At 43.3% G+C, this 13,425-nt stretch overlaps 1 protein-coding gene across 1 annotated transcript in view; it reads right to left on the bottom strand.

The window, feature by feature from the left end:
• Window positions 1-13,425, bottom strand: part of CDHR1 (cadherin related family member 1) — a 53,994-nt gene that overhangs the window by 18,291 nt on the left and 22,278 nt on the right. Inside the window, 4 exon segments of the mRNA XM_014940385.1 lie at window positions 2,280-2,347; window positions 4,473-4,637; window positions 8,903-9,055; window positions 11,955-12,158. Of these exon segments, the coding sequence (XP_014795871.1) occupies window positions 2,280-2,347; window positions 4,473-4,637; window positions 8,903-9,055; window positions 11,955-12,158 (590 nt within the window).

Raw genomic sequence — 13,425 nt, 5'->3', positions numbered from 1 at the left:
TTAAGGAACTGCCTATTTTTTTTTTCAGCTTATAACTACAACGTATTAGGTCATGTCCTGCATAAATTAAGATTGATTTATATCACCTCAATAGCTAAGGGAAGCATGCTGCATATCATATTTAAGCTCTTCACTTCTCAGAATGGGTAAGAAAAATGGCTGCTCTCAAATCCCCCAAAGTGCAGGGCAAATTATCTCCTCCAAAAATAATCACTTTTCCATAGACTGGCACTGGGATGGAGTGGGTGTTCAGATTTATCTGTAGCAAGTTCAATTCTACACATTTGTAATTACTCAGACACTGTCAAAAGTGTCAGCCAAAACACTGGATTTATAGAGAAGACACCAACCCAGTGTCTTTTTAAAATGGACTGCCAGTGTAGGCTTCAAGCAGGTCTTTAGCAGATGAAAGGTTTTATATACCCTTTAATTAATGTACAGGATAACAAAATATTTTCTGTATTCCAACCGTGAGCACAGTTGAGAGTGATTATAAAAGGGACACTTAATAATCCAGAATGTTCAATTATTTTCATTACTCTGTTAGATACAAACACAAGTCCTGAAGAAAGCCAAGACCTGGAGGAGGGAAGAGGTATGGGAACTCTTGGTGGGAAACAGTGCCCGTGCTGAGCGCCTCCTTAGCAGCCAACCCAGTCTAACCATGCAGAGAGGACTCTCATCACCCCCATTTTAGTGGCAGAATAGAAGCACTGAGATGTGAGGAGATTGCAGTAATGCACGCAACTCCCACTGGCTACTTGCATGTAGGATTACCTACAATAAGACAAATGGTTTTATCTTCAACAGTTAACACTCTTCCTCTTACTCCAGTACAAGCCATCTTTCTACCAACTCAACTGCATATCCACCAATGTAACCCCCAAAAAAATCACTGAAAAAAGTCATGCCTCTAATTGAAACACTCAAATCTGCATCAAACGGTGTGTTCAGCAGATCTGGAGGTTCCAGGGAAATCAACCCAGCCTTGCAGAGCCATGCCATTCTGGCACAAGGAAAAGAAAAAAACAATCATACTTAAGAAGGAAAAAAACCAACCTTCACATCTTAATTTCCTCATTCAACAGCGTAAGAACAGTGAGCCCGAGGGTCCCCGTAGCTCCAAAGAGAATAAAGTTGCACTCACATTTTTACCTAAATCCTTTGTCAACAACCTTCACAAGCTACTTTGCACCAGCTGCTACATTTTAAACCAAAGCGGTCTGCCTGCACGACGTGACCTTTGCCTGCTTGCCTCTCTGCAGTTAGCAGCCAGCTTAAGGACTTAGTGAAGAGCTCAAAATAATCCATCCTGGAAATGCTCCCATGTACGTATCCTTCTGGCTACAGAAGAGGTGCACCCTTAACACCTTGGATTTTGGACTTTGATTGTGCCTCCTAAATGGCTTTCACCTTAACAAGAGGAGTTCAGCTTTAATTCCAGGTGCATAATGTATGGAGAAAAATGGATTCTGGGGATGAGTGCCTGAAAAGCTCATTCATTTCCAATATTCTGCCCTGCAGCCCCATCACGTCCAGAAGCTGCATGTTCCAGCAGCAGTATCTGTGATGGTCCGTGACGCCAGCCATGGCTGGGAGCCACAATAATGGGCCAGGGCAATGGCTGGGATGGAAGCAGCATGGGAGAAACCAGTGTTTCAGGATGTTCTTACCCCAGCACTGTCCTCAAAGACAGGGAGTGGGGAACAGACATCATTACAAAATCAAGTAAGCATCAGATATCAGATTCCCTTCTTCCTTGATGCAGGACTATTAGTTTTAAATATATAAAATGCTTTGAACATCCAATGCAGCTGGCCTCCAAAAGTAAAGTTTATATTCTTGAAAGTCTTGTCATCTTTGATTTATTTTGCTGAGAGTTGAAACTGAACTATTCGTACAGCTATATGGAAAGGGAAGGGGAAAGAGCAAGGGATTTTTTTTCCCCAGAATTGACTTTTCATGACAACTAGACCGAAACCTCCTCTTTCTCTTACAAGTGTTTTTCAAATAGTGATTGAACAGACCCTGAGCACTGGTATTTCAGCTGCCTTATGTCTCTTTGGGGGCTTGTGGGTAAAATTCCATGGGTTCATGAAGCAGATGTTTAATGATCACACTAGATTTTCTGTTGTTGTTTTCACAGAACTCACAAAGAACATGACATAAATGTCCTTGAAAATAAGGTCAAGAATAAGCCTGTTCTGGGGTGTTGTTTTTTTTAATTCTTTTAAAACTCTGCTTAGAGGATATGTAGTTTTCTTTTTTTTTTTACTTACAGATCTGCTCCTGTTCCATAGATAGAGTACTTGACTTCTCCCCACAGCCCCGAATCTGGATCTGTAGCCTTAAGAAAAGAAAACAGGAGAGTCAGCCTTTACTAAATTGCAAACAGCACTGCTTCCTTTTTCTTTTAACAACAGGCCATATAAAACCCAAATGCTTTCCCTTCTTTTTGCCATCACATTTTAGGGGGAAATCACATAAACAAATATGCACCTAGAAAACTGCAAAATCCAACAGAAGGAAGTGTCTCTGGCTGTCCCAGGAAAGCTGCCAAGATGCCAGGCTGGTGCCCAGGCTCCAGCAGGGAGAAAGCCACTAGATGGCTCCATCTATTGACATTTAACACATCGTTCCTCTAATAGAGACGAAGCTCATCTCGATGACGCCAACAAACTGCCCGCTCCCAAGCCTTCCTAATTATCAGTTACATATTAATGTATATTCCCCAGACAAAATTATTTAGTTTATATAGAGTATTTTTAAGCCTGTTTGTTTGATTCAGTTTAAAGTAATGCATAACAAATGTTTCAATCTATACACACTATTTCAGCTTTGTTTATACTTTATTCACTCTTGTGCCTGTGTGACTGTTAGTAATGCAGATACTACACCAGATGATATCTCTGTTACAGACTCTGGTTGCTTTCCTTTCATAGCTCAGGATTAGGAAAGCTATTGATTTGGTAACAGCTACTTCCATAAGCTCCTGCTTCTCTGGTAGCTCTGAAGAGCTGTTACATTACACCACTGTATCTGGCCATCACAATTCATGGTGGCAATGGATGGTTCATTCGTCTTCCTTTTTAAATATCTGAAAACTGGAACAATGTCTTTGTTTTCTGTGTGGTTAACACAACACACCTGCAGCCCTGCTGGTAGGTGTTTTTTTAGGTCTTTGGCATGAGTTTGTCAGCTTCTCTCACCCCATAATTTTGACTGCAGCCCACTTCAGGACTGCCTAACTTTTCCTAAAACATTTGTAGGCCTGGGACTTCTGCCAGAATTGCCACCCTGAGTACTTGGAGTATCTCAGTTTGTCAAGTACATTTGTGAATCTGGGTCAAATACTGAGTTGACACCACGACAGTAAATTTTACATGGATTCTTCACCTACACTGTTCTGCACACCTTGACTCAGAATGGCCAGTTTTGTTGCTGCTGCAAAATTTTTCTAAATTTATTTTTTTTTTGCTATCCACCTCCTAGAATATTTTATTCCTCTTGCTGGAAAGATAGTGATGTTTGGGAGTCTCTATTTTCTACAGCTTTCCTTTCAGATTCCACCAATAACCGTTTCTGTATTGTTTATGTTCCACTTCTTTCATTTTTCCACCCCTAAAATTTTCCCTCAACACTTTCTGATTATTGAGTTTTCTTTCTGACTTGCAGCCAGCCTGTGCTGGAGATCTCTGGCAGCCTGCCTCCATCCTCCTTACCCGTGAGGCCTCTGCAAGGTGACTTCATCACCCACCGAGCCCCGCGTGGCCAGGAGCTCTCGGCTTTGTGATGTGAGATCTGTTTCCAGTCCCAGCAGCTGCATTAATTAATACAGCTCACACCCGCGGCTGGAAACGCTTCTCCAGCACACAGGACCCATGTAATACTTTGACTTTCTTTCTATGAAAATGTGAGATACCAGAAAATCTATAGGCATATTTTTCCCACTGTGAGAAGATACTTACCTGGGGATTTTTCTTTCCCAGCTCTAAACATTTTAATGTTATATTTTTGCCTTCATTAACTCCCTAATTATGCATTTAGCAGCCAGATTCCTCCCAGGAGGAGGAGACTAATACCTACTAAGCAGCCATCTTGTTTTCTTTGTACTCAGACTTAAGCAAGCAAATCCAGTAAATCCAATTCCACTTAGTCATAACTGAATCTTCCTGCTGGACACTGATTTGACTAGGGCTTTCTTAGTGCTCACACACCATGTGATTTGTCTTAAAAGCAGATGGCCTTTAATTAAAAACCAAACTAAATTTGTTGTTCTAAAAAATGTTTGCCTAAAACTTTTCCCCAGAAGTGATTTTTTTTTCTGTTGATTCTGGAAAGAAACTGGAGTTCAGTCTTGAAGCTGTATGATGAAGAAGGTTTGCTACTTATCTCTGTCCTCTGTTTTTAAGGCACTTGAACTGGCTCCACAGACAAAAAAAGGCAATTCTTAAGAGATTAATGAAACTTACTGTAACAGCAACTACGTTTGAGCCCCCTGGGGAGTTCTCGGGGATCCTGGCAATGTAGTAGTCGGAGGAGAACTTCGGGACGTTGTCATTGGTATCCAGCAAGCGTATCACTACGTCAGCTGTTGAGCTGAATTTCTCTGGTGTGTTCACCTCTATTGCAAGAAGCTAAGAAGAGAAAAACAGGAAATTACCACAAAGCAGCTTCCTCCCACTACCCATGGCACATTGGTGAATGCTCCTGGTTGGACCAGACAGTTCAAGGTCAGGGAGATGATGAGTAGTGTGCAGCCCAGGCTTTTTTGTGCACGCTTGCAATGGGCAATCAAGCTGTGGAAAGAGGACTTCAAACCCCTGTATACATGTTAGATTTCACATGATAGATGTGGCTGGTCATAACTAACTGACACAGCTCAAAAATCCATAACAGAAGCAAGCAAACACCCATCCCTGGGCAGCTCCTAGAATTTAGGGAACCACAAGTACTGAATAATTTTGAATAATCACACAAATTGAATGATGGTCCGTTGCAGAGGAAGCATAATTTCTTTATCGGGAAAGAAGTCAGGGAAATAAACTGCACCAAACCGGGTGAAGAGATGAGAGACCTGGTGCCCTGGGATGTCTGGAAGCAGCAGTACCCTCACCCCAAACGTATGGCGGTCAGGGACCAGGCACGAACAGCAGAATCCCATTTCACTAAGTTTGTGAGAACTCCTACCACCAGGCTTCTCGGGACTCTACCCACGCTGCCTCATACTAATTAGGGTTTTATCAGATACTCACTGGGGCTTTTGAATTACGTCATTGTCTCTGGGGAGGAACAGAGAGCACTGGCATAACACATTCTCATAACTCTGCTCATCTGAAAGGGCAGGCAACCACCCACAGCAACACCAGGGCCAGGGACAAGCCAGCGCCATGGACGTCCTGCAGAGCTTCACACCAGTACGTGCCTATCTCGTCCCTCAGCTGAGGGATGGCACTGCTGGGTTAGCAAGTTGGTTTCTCACATTGCCCCTTAACGCACAGGTAATTGATGCAGGGAAGAGCAGCCACCACAGAGAAGAGGGTAACCCCGGCGTCTGGTGCGTGGCAGTTCTCAGGAGGCAGCAGGGAGCTCTCAGAACCCTGCTTGGGAACAGACCTGAGCAAGTATTTGATAAGTTACATCCAAAGTCTCAGACAAGCGCTTTTCCACAGGACTTCACCTAATTTGCACTGTGTGTTTTCTCTCTTATTCTTAGTCTAACACAAAATAGCAGCAGTGTTTCTACTGTGTCTCTGTTTGCTCCTCAGTAGATTAGGGGAACGTCAGTACGAAGCCTGAGCTGGTAGAGCAGTGAGACTATCTCTCAGGCAGCCTGCGACTAAGCAAGAAAGAGCAGTTTCAGCAACAGGTACTGAGAGACACTGAGCCCTTCACAGCCCCCAGCCCGGAGGTCTGGTCCCTGATGAAGGCTGCATCACACAGAATCAGCACCAGGACATCAGTCTTGGCATCAGTAAGGGCTGAGCCCAAATGACCAACACATATGGTCAACCATTTGGTGTTCAAGTTTGGGCAGAGACCTAGTTAACACAAAGCAGGAGGGCTCAAGACAGCACTAACAGACTAGTAAACAGGACATTTAACTGAGATATGAGAAACTCAGCTGAAAAATCTAGCTGAGTGGGCTTTAACTCCCAGTAGACATATGTCCCGTGAGCTCCCTCAAGCAGGATGAAGCTTTGAGTTTCAGAAGGTGGAGCAGGGCTGCCACAGCATCTCCTGCTCCATCGGCGCAGCGCCTGGCCGAGAGGAGGGCTGTGGGAGCTCATCCTTTCTGTGCCACTTGCCCTCTCTGCCACCATGTCCCGTGGGGCAGGAGGTGTGTGATGCACACCAGCAGTGGCACCGCTGACCGGCTGCGGGGCACACGCTGCGTTCACGTCCCCACAACCTTCAGAGAGGTTTGTATCACTAAGAGGTGACAGGGTCTGGGGAGGGCAGGGAGCAGTTTAAGTAGGCAGGGGAAAGGCTATCTCAGTGTCATCCCCTGGAGCTGTTCCTACTGTGTGAACATTTGTAACGGTTGAAAATAAACAGTGATAGGGTTCTTGAAGAAATTCATCTCAAAGGATTGCTTGTCATTACTACAGGACACATCTGCTCTAAAAGGGGAGTTTGGTCACTGCGTGTCTGTGCTAACTTTCTCTTTGGGAGTCTCAGATGGTGTCACAGCAAAAGAAATTTTTGAAGGGGCAGTCACACAAACGTCAGCAAAAACCTGCTTATGAGCAATCTCAGCTCCTAACACAGCACAGAGATAAAATCTTATTGCTTATTGTGCGTGTGGAGCTGTAACTATATTATACCATCTGCAGTGAAATAATCTTTGCTACTGAAATCAGCCCATCTTAGAACACCTCATGAGGGCTTTGTATTTTGTTTTTCTACATTCATTTTTCCCCCCTCTCTCCTTTTAGCAGCCATAGTCCAGCTATGTCAACATGCTGACAACATCTTCCTTCAGGGAGGGATTTTTGTCAGCTTACCTGCCTGCAATGCCTTAATGCAGAGATTTATTGTTTGTTTTACACAGAGAGAGAAAAGAAGTAGCATAAAACCCATGACAAGGTGGGACAGCAACACCTGGCCCCCGGGGCAGAGGGACTTGAGAGCTAAGAGCCCAGGCTGGAGGGGTACGAATTGCCACAGCTGCCATACCTTGGGAAACCCACTCAGGCTCTTGGACAGCTGAAAAGGAAGGAGGTCCTGACTACCAACTGCAGTTAAGAGCCAGCCCTAAATGGAAGACAGATTTTCTCTACTAGCCTTTGCTTCAGGTAGTTTTTCAGTGAACCTCCCAGTCAAATTAGCTTTAATTCCTCTCTGGCATTTTACTGCTCAATAACAAATAAGACCAGAGAGATCATTGCTTGCAGAAAAAAACAAACCCAAAAATAGCTTTTCAAAGCTGCTGTGGGATACATGTTAAATAGAAATAAGAATATATTTCATCCACAATTCTAACTGGAATAACTACATTGGCAACTGAAACAGGGTAGGAAGCAATTTGAACTTTTCAGGGAAATGGAGACAGCAATGAGGTCTTTATAAGGTATTTGCTGCCATATACTTCTACCATATCATCCAGCTGCACCTTCTTCACTTTATATTTAGACAAAGGCTCTGCATTTTCAGCAAGGCCTATAGTCTTTCTCCATTAGAAATAATTTCATCCTCCAAAAAAAAAGTAACTGCTTAAGTTAAAAAAATATATATCCTTTTTTCCTGCCAATTAATTCTTTCAGTGTTCACGGCAATCACATTAACTACTTTGATTTCTATTAGTATTCATGAGGAGGCCATGTGTAACTTCTTTACTGGTCTTTTGGTAGTTTAACCTGAATAAATGTGTGCTTATTATAATTAGTTTCAGTAGCACTTTATAGTGCTTTCAGAATCTTCCATTTCAATACAGTAATGATGCCTCCATATTTTTGTAGCATCTATAGCCTGTGAAGCTCAAAATGACTAAGGAACATTACAAGAGGAGACACGAACCGTACTGCAGTGAAATGACTTGCTGAGGACACAAAGCAAACCACGGAGCAAGGGGAAGAACAAAATCCAGGAAGCTACCTTCTGGTCTGTGCTAAAAATGCCACTTTCTGTACAAAATCAAAACTAGTATATGCTAACACTCAGCTGGTTTTGGCAATTATTTTTTTTTTTAATTCTACAGGAATTGTCTACGTCATTCTTTGCAGTCAGAACTGAACCAACTACACTCATGCTCAGAGGCAGCTGACACAAAACCAGACTACTTCATTGTCTTGTTGAGGAGCCAATGAATCCCTCAGGGAAAGTGATAACGCCAGTGTCCAGGTTTTGGATGAAAGCTGGTTCTTGTATGGCTGGCTTGGAGCATGGATTAGAGAGCCCCAGATCAGTCTGCAAAAGGCCATATAGATAGATACACTCTGACAAAGTCAGTGAGCAATTTGGGAAAATTATCTTCCAGTCAGCTGGGGTCTTCAGCCTGCCAACACTCAAAAGCATGATCATGAACCAAACTACTTAGGACTAAGCAGGTAAAGTTCTGGCTCCAGAGCAATTAGGATCTCATCCTGTGAATTTGTTGTTGTAAGAGCAGAAATGGCCCATAGGGTTCAGTCTAGAATGACTCAGAGCCACCAACATGTGCAGTTTCCACAGAGGGATAATACCCAACATTTTGCACTGACTGGACTAAATTAGTCCACAGATGTGTGCATTAAACCTTGGAACTTGATGAGCCAGGGGCAGAAATGAGTTTCCCTTAGATGGTCTATAATGCCACTGACAGTGCATCAGACAGCTCCAGGTGGATTAAGAAGCTAAGTCCCATCAGATCTGTAAGCCATCATACACATCATATACACAGACAGAGAGGACCCAGAATTACCTTGAAGGTTAACACCTTGAATTTTTCATAGTCAATAGCAGCAGAATTTTCCACTATTATTGTAACCTGAGCCTCATTCAGGACAGTTTGGGGAACCACTCGGAAGATGCCACCAGGTCCAACAAGACGGAGGTTGAACTTTGCGTTGGCTCCCTGTGAATAAAAGCAGATACAGATTGTTTTCAGTGAACGACGCATTTCTTACGGCCTAGATTGGCTCGGTTTCTTCATACTGTATAAAATTAGAATGAATCTTACTGATTAGAGCCCTCTACTCTCCATCCCCTGGGCAAGAGACTGCTAAGAAGCTTACTCACATAATCCTTCCAGCGCTGGTCACAAGACGGACACAGCTTTTCTTAAAATAGATTGACAAGCTTGGTTGTTCTTTCAGTCATAATGGAAAAACCCTGCACCAGGACTGGCTGAGAGAGGGACTCCTGTGGCAAGCAGCCTTGGGCTTTGCAGCACATGCTGTGAGTTAGTGCGGGTGACAGATGACACCACGCGCACATCAGCAGGCAGGTCCTGCCTCCACCTGGTTCCTGCCAAGGAAATACAACCGAACTGCCCGAGTCAGGACAATGGACCCCTCAAAAACCCAGCCTGTGCCCTAAGAGCACACAGCCTGGGGTGATGATGTGGAGCCACAAAGATATACAGGTTACAAACAGAGGCAGAACTCCACAGTTTGCACCGACTGGGTTGAGCTAGCCCAAAGCTACAGCCATGGAACCTTCTGGAAGTTCATGCACTTGGGAGAACAGAGGAGCTTGACTTGTGCAGGACAAATATATGACGCACATTTGACAGCTCCAGATGAAGAGAGAAGTCAAATCCCATAATATAGATAAAACTATAGCCAGAGAGGCCATGGGAAGCAGCAATATCTAGAGTGCGAGTTGGGAAAAGTGAGCCAGACTGACAGACCGGTTCTTTTAAACCAAACTGGAGCATGGAAGAGGAAAGATGAAATGTGGATTCTCATCCTTCTGCCTTACTGGGGAGGTGTGAAAATGAGCTGAGCCCATTTAACCAACTCTGAGTTTCTCAAACAATGTCACAGTTGCACTGTAACAACCAGCCACACTGAGCGCCTGGCTGGTGCCATGTTCTCCCCCTAGCAAGAATCTTGAGATGAAGAATTTCTAATAATAAAGTTCACACAGGATAACTCTGCTTTCAGTAGTATCCCTGGAGGACTTGTTATGAACAGTTCTTGCTGCAACTCTAGCTCATGTCAAAAAGTAAAGTATTCAGTGGGAGTCCCCCAAGGGAACCAGAATGATCTTGGATCCAAACTCAGTGGTCTGTGCTGTTTGGTCATACAAACCCTCATAGCTACACAGATGACAACGGGCTCTTTTTTGCTGGGCAGTACAGCCAAACACACAAAACCAGAGCTGCTGGACAATGGAAAATAGTGCTGATGGGGAAAGTTGACTGGCTGACTGTACAAAGTCCACTGCACTTGGACAGTACATGACTGGAGGGGCAGTGAGAGAGAATTAACTCCCTCCAACAGCTGAGTGATTTCCGACAGTGATGCCCACCAAACCCAGATCTGCTTGGAGCAAGCCATGCTGCTGCGTGTCTCCAAGCAGACGGCCATAGGACAAGGGAACAACTGAAGGAAGAACAGCACTGAGCCCTAAGCTGGGTCTGTCTGATGAAGAGGGCTGGGGAAGAAATTTCTGCATAATGTTCTTGCAAGTAAAGATGGCATTTCCATCAAACTCTAGGCCTAAAACAGACCTTGCCCACAGCTTCCTCCTCCTCACCTGTACCATCCACTCCCCCAAAAGAAAAAGTCACTAATGGCTGTGACAGAAACAGACATATGTTGAATTTTCTTCTCTATATAGTCCTCTTGCGTGGAAGGGTAAACATTGCATTCTATACCTTAAAAGTAAAACAACTCAACCCTCCTAGAGTAAAGTCTTACACTGTACTAGGAAGCTTCTCGAGAAATCTATACAGTGTATTTAGCAATGTTTTCTGCTTATTTTATAGCCTAACTTGCAGCTTGAATATTTTGTCAGCCTACATATGATACATATATATTTTGTCTCAAAATAGAAGAGACGGGTTTTGCTTCTTTCCTTCTGCAGCAACATCCCCTGTGACAACAGCAGGATAGACTTTGAAAGCAGTCATTTATCTGCTTGCTGCAGAGCAGCAGGAGGGAGGGGGAAGAAGCAAGTGGGTTTGATAGAGGACAATACCATCAAACCAGCACAATACTGAGCACAGTTATATAAGAGCACTCTTTCCAATAGTAATACAGTTCTCAGATGCATTAAGCTTTTCTCTTGTCACCACCTAACCTCAGGCTAACTCAGATGGATGCCATTCATACAGTATTTAGCTTAGGGATCCCTATAGCAACCATCACCATAGTATCTGCGGGCATCACAGGTCAGTTAGATAGCAGGCTGAGATGGATGGAGCTTTCTTTCCTTTTCCTTTATCTAGTTAGAGTTAGTTTGGCTCTGGCATAATTTTTAAGATTACCTAAAAATATCATTCTAGTGGGAACAATTTATCAAAGCATGTATTGCAGACTCTGGCTGTAACATAAGGGCCAGAAGAACGATATATTGTAATAAAACCAATGTAAGTTATGGACTGTATTGTTTCCAGAAGGGGCGGAGAAGATACAGACATCAATTGCACTTGAAGTTACAAAAGTGATTAGAAACTCTAAGTAAATCTCCAAAGGGAGTACTTTCTCAGACATTACACTGACAACAACTGTATGTAACCAGTAGTTAGGGGAAGTTCATAAAGACTGTTCCATTTCAGTTGCCACAAGAAGTGGGCTGCAGCTTTATGTTAGCTTTAACATAACAGTATATGACAGAATAAATATACTTCTGAGTCCAAACTCTCTGTGTTAATGGATCCTACAACTACCTTGTCTGCCCTAGGCTTTTGGGGAACGCAGGTGAAATAACTGAGTTCCTAAAATGACATTTCCCACCTGACAACTTTTTCTAGTCACTGGGAAAATAGGGCAGGAAAAATTAAAGTTCACACAGTTTTGATTTACCTGATCTGAATCATTGACTGTAATCTTCAATCCCCTCAAGATTTCACCCTCTGGGGGATGCTCGTACATGGTTAGTTCAAATCTGTTCTGGGGACCATTTTCTCCGTAGAACGTTGGTGGGTGGTTGTTGAGGTCGACCACCCGTATAGTCACCACCGCAAAAGCGTACACCGAGACGTCGCCTTCCTGACTGACTTCTGATGCCTGCACAGGCAGGAGAGAGACAAGAATGATGTGGGTACACTCTCTTTCCACAGTTCCATGTTCAGGTTTTGTTCTGCATGTACAAATCACCCTAACACACCAACTTGCACGAAGATTCACAGCCTTCTATTTCTCTAGAAATCTCAGTCCATTTCACACTGAAGTTTATGATGATTAGAAGATTATGGTAATAAACCAGACCCAATAAAGCCCCAGTGAAAAAATTCTCTTCCTCATTTTGTGAGCTTAGTAACTCACCCTAGGTGAAAACAGTTCTCTAAAGACGGAAAATCTAATAGAGGCAAGATAATTGCTTGCCCAAAGTGTTGACAGAATAGAAAAGGAAGACAATCTTTAAATTTGCTGTGGTACCACAGGTAGCTGATTTTCACATTGCTGCAAGGACTGCAGCCTTGAAGACTGTGAGAAAAACTGTACTTGCAGTATTTAGGCAAATATTTGAAAAAGAACCATTGCACTTTTTTTTTCAGATTTATTTTCTGATTTACAATTCTGCTTTGCTGTCTAGATGAGCTTAATTTAAACAGGATATAGTTTGGACAGACAAGCAAACCTAGCTGCCATTTTTCTGAACGGAAAGATCAAATCTGTCTGGGTTTCAACAATTCCAACATGCAGCCTCGTTCACTGGATTGAACCTAAGACATTTCTTCTGTCAGGACAGAAACTCCAACTAGTGTTTTTGTAACAAAACAGCTATCTCTAACATGCTTTTTGCTCAAAGAGCTCAAAACCAAAGGCACCAGACTGCTAAATTTCTCCAAAGATGCTAGTCTGGTAACTGAGGTGCCTGTCACTACCTACTCTGGGCAAATACAAAAACCTCTTGGTTCCTCAGGCAGATTTAGTCGCCTGCATGAGCTCCAGGTCACCACAGATATAATTAGGGGATCAGAAAAGCTTGCAAGGGCTTAACTAATCCTTTATCTGGGAAGTGCTAGAAGACTGCAGTAAACCAGAGAGATTAGGGGAAGAAATGGTGCCTGAGTTTAACTCGGACAATGGGAACTCTGTGATCTCCCAGATTGAGCAAGCTGTTTGAGCCCACTAACAAGTGCCCTTGGGGATGTTGCACTGGTTCTGGCACTGTGCAAGGCCTCAAAGCTGCCTTTGGACAATATTGTCCTTACCATGACAAACTCTCATGGTTGTAATATGCATTTACTGAAGAAAACTGATACAGTCTTCACAATTTAACTCTACATTCTTAAACCCTTGGTCTTTAGAAACTGCTTATAGTAACGCA

Source organism: Calidris pugnax, unplaced genomic scaffold (assembly GCF_001431845.1).
Source record: "Calidris pugnax isolate Ruff unplaced genomic scaffold, ASM143184v1 scaffold39, whole genome shotgun sequence".
In the NCBI taxonomy this organism is placed as follows: Eukaryota; Metazoa; Chordata; class Aves; order Charadriiformes; family Scolopacidae; genus Calidris; species Calidris pugnax.
This window is presented reverse-complemented; position numbering and strand designations above follow the sequence as displayed.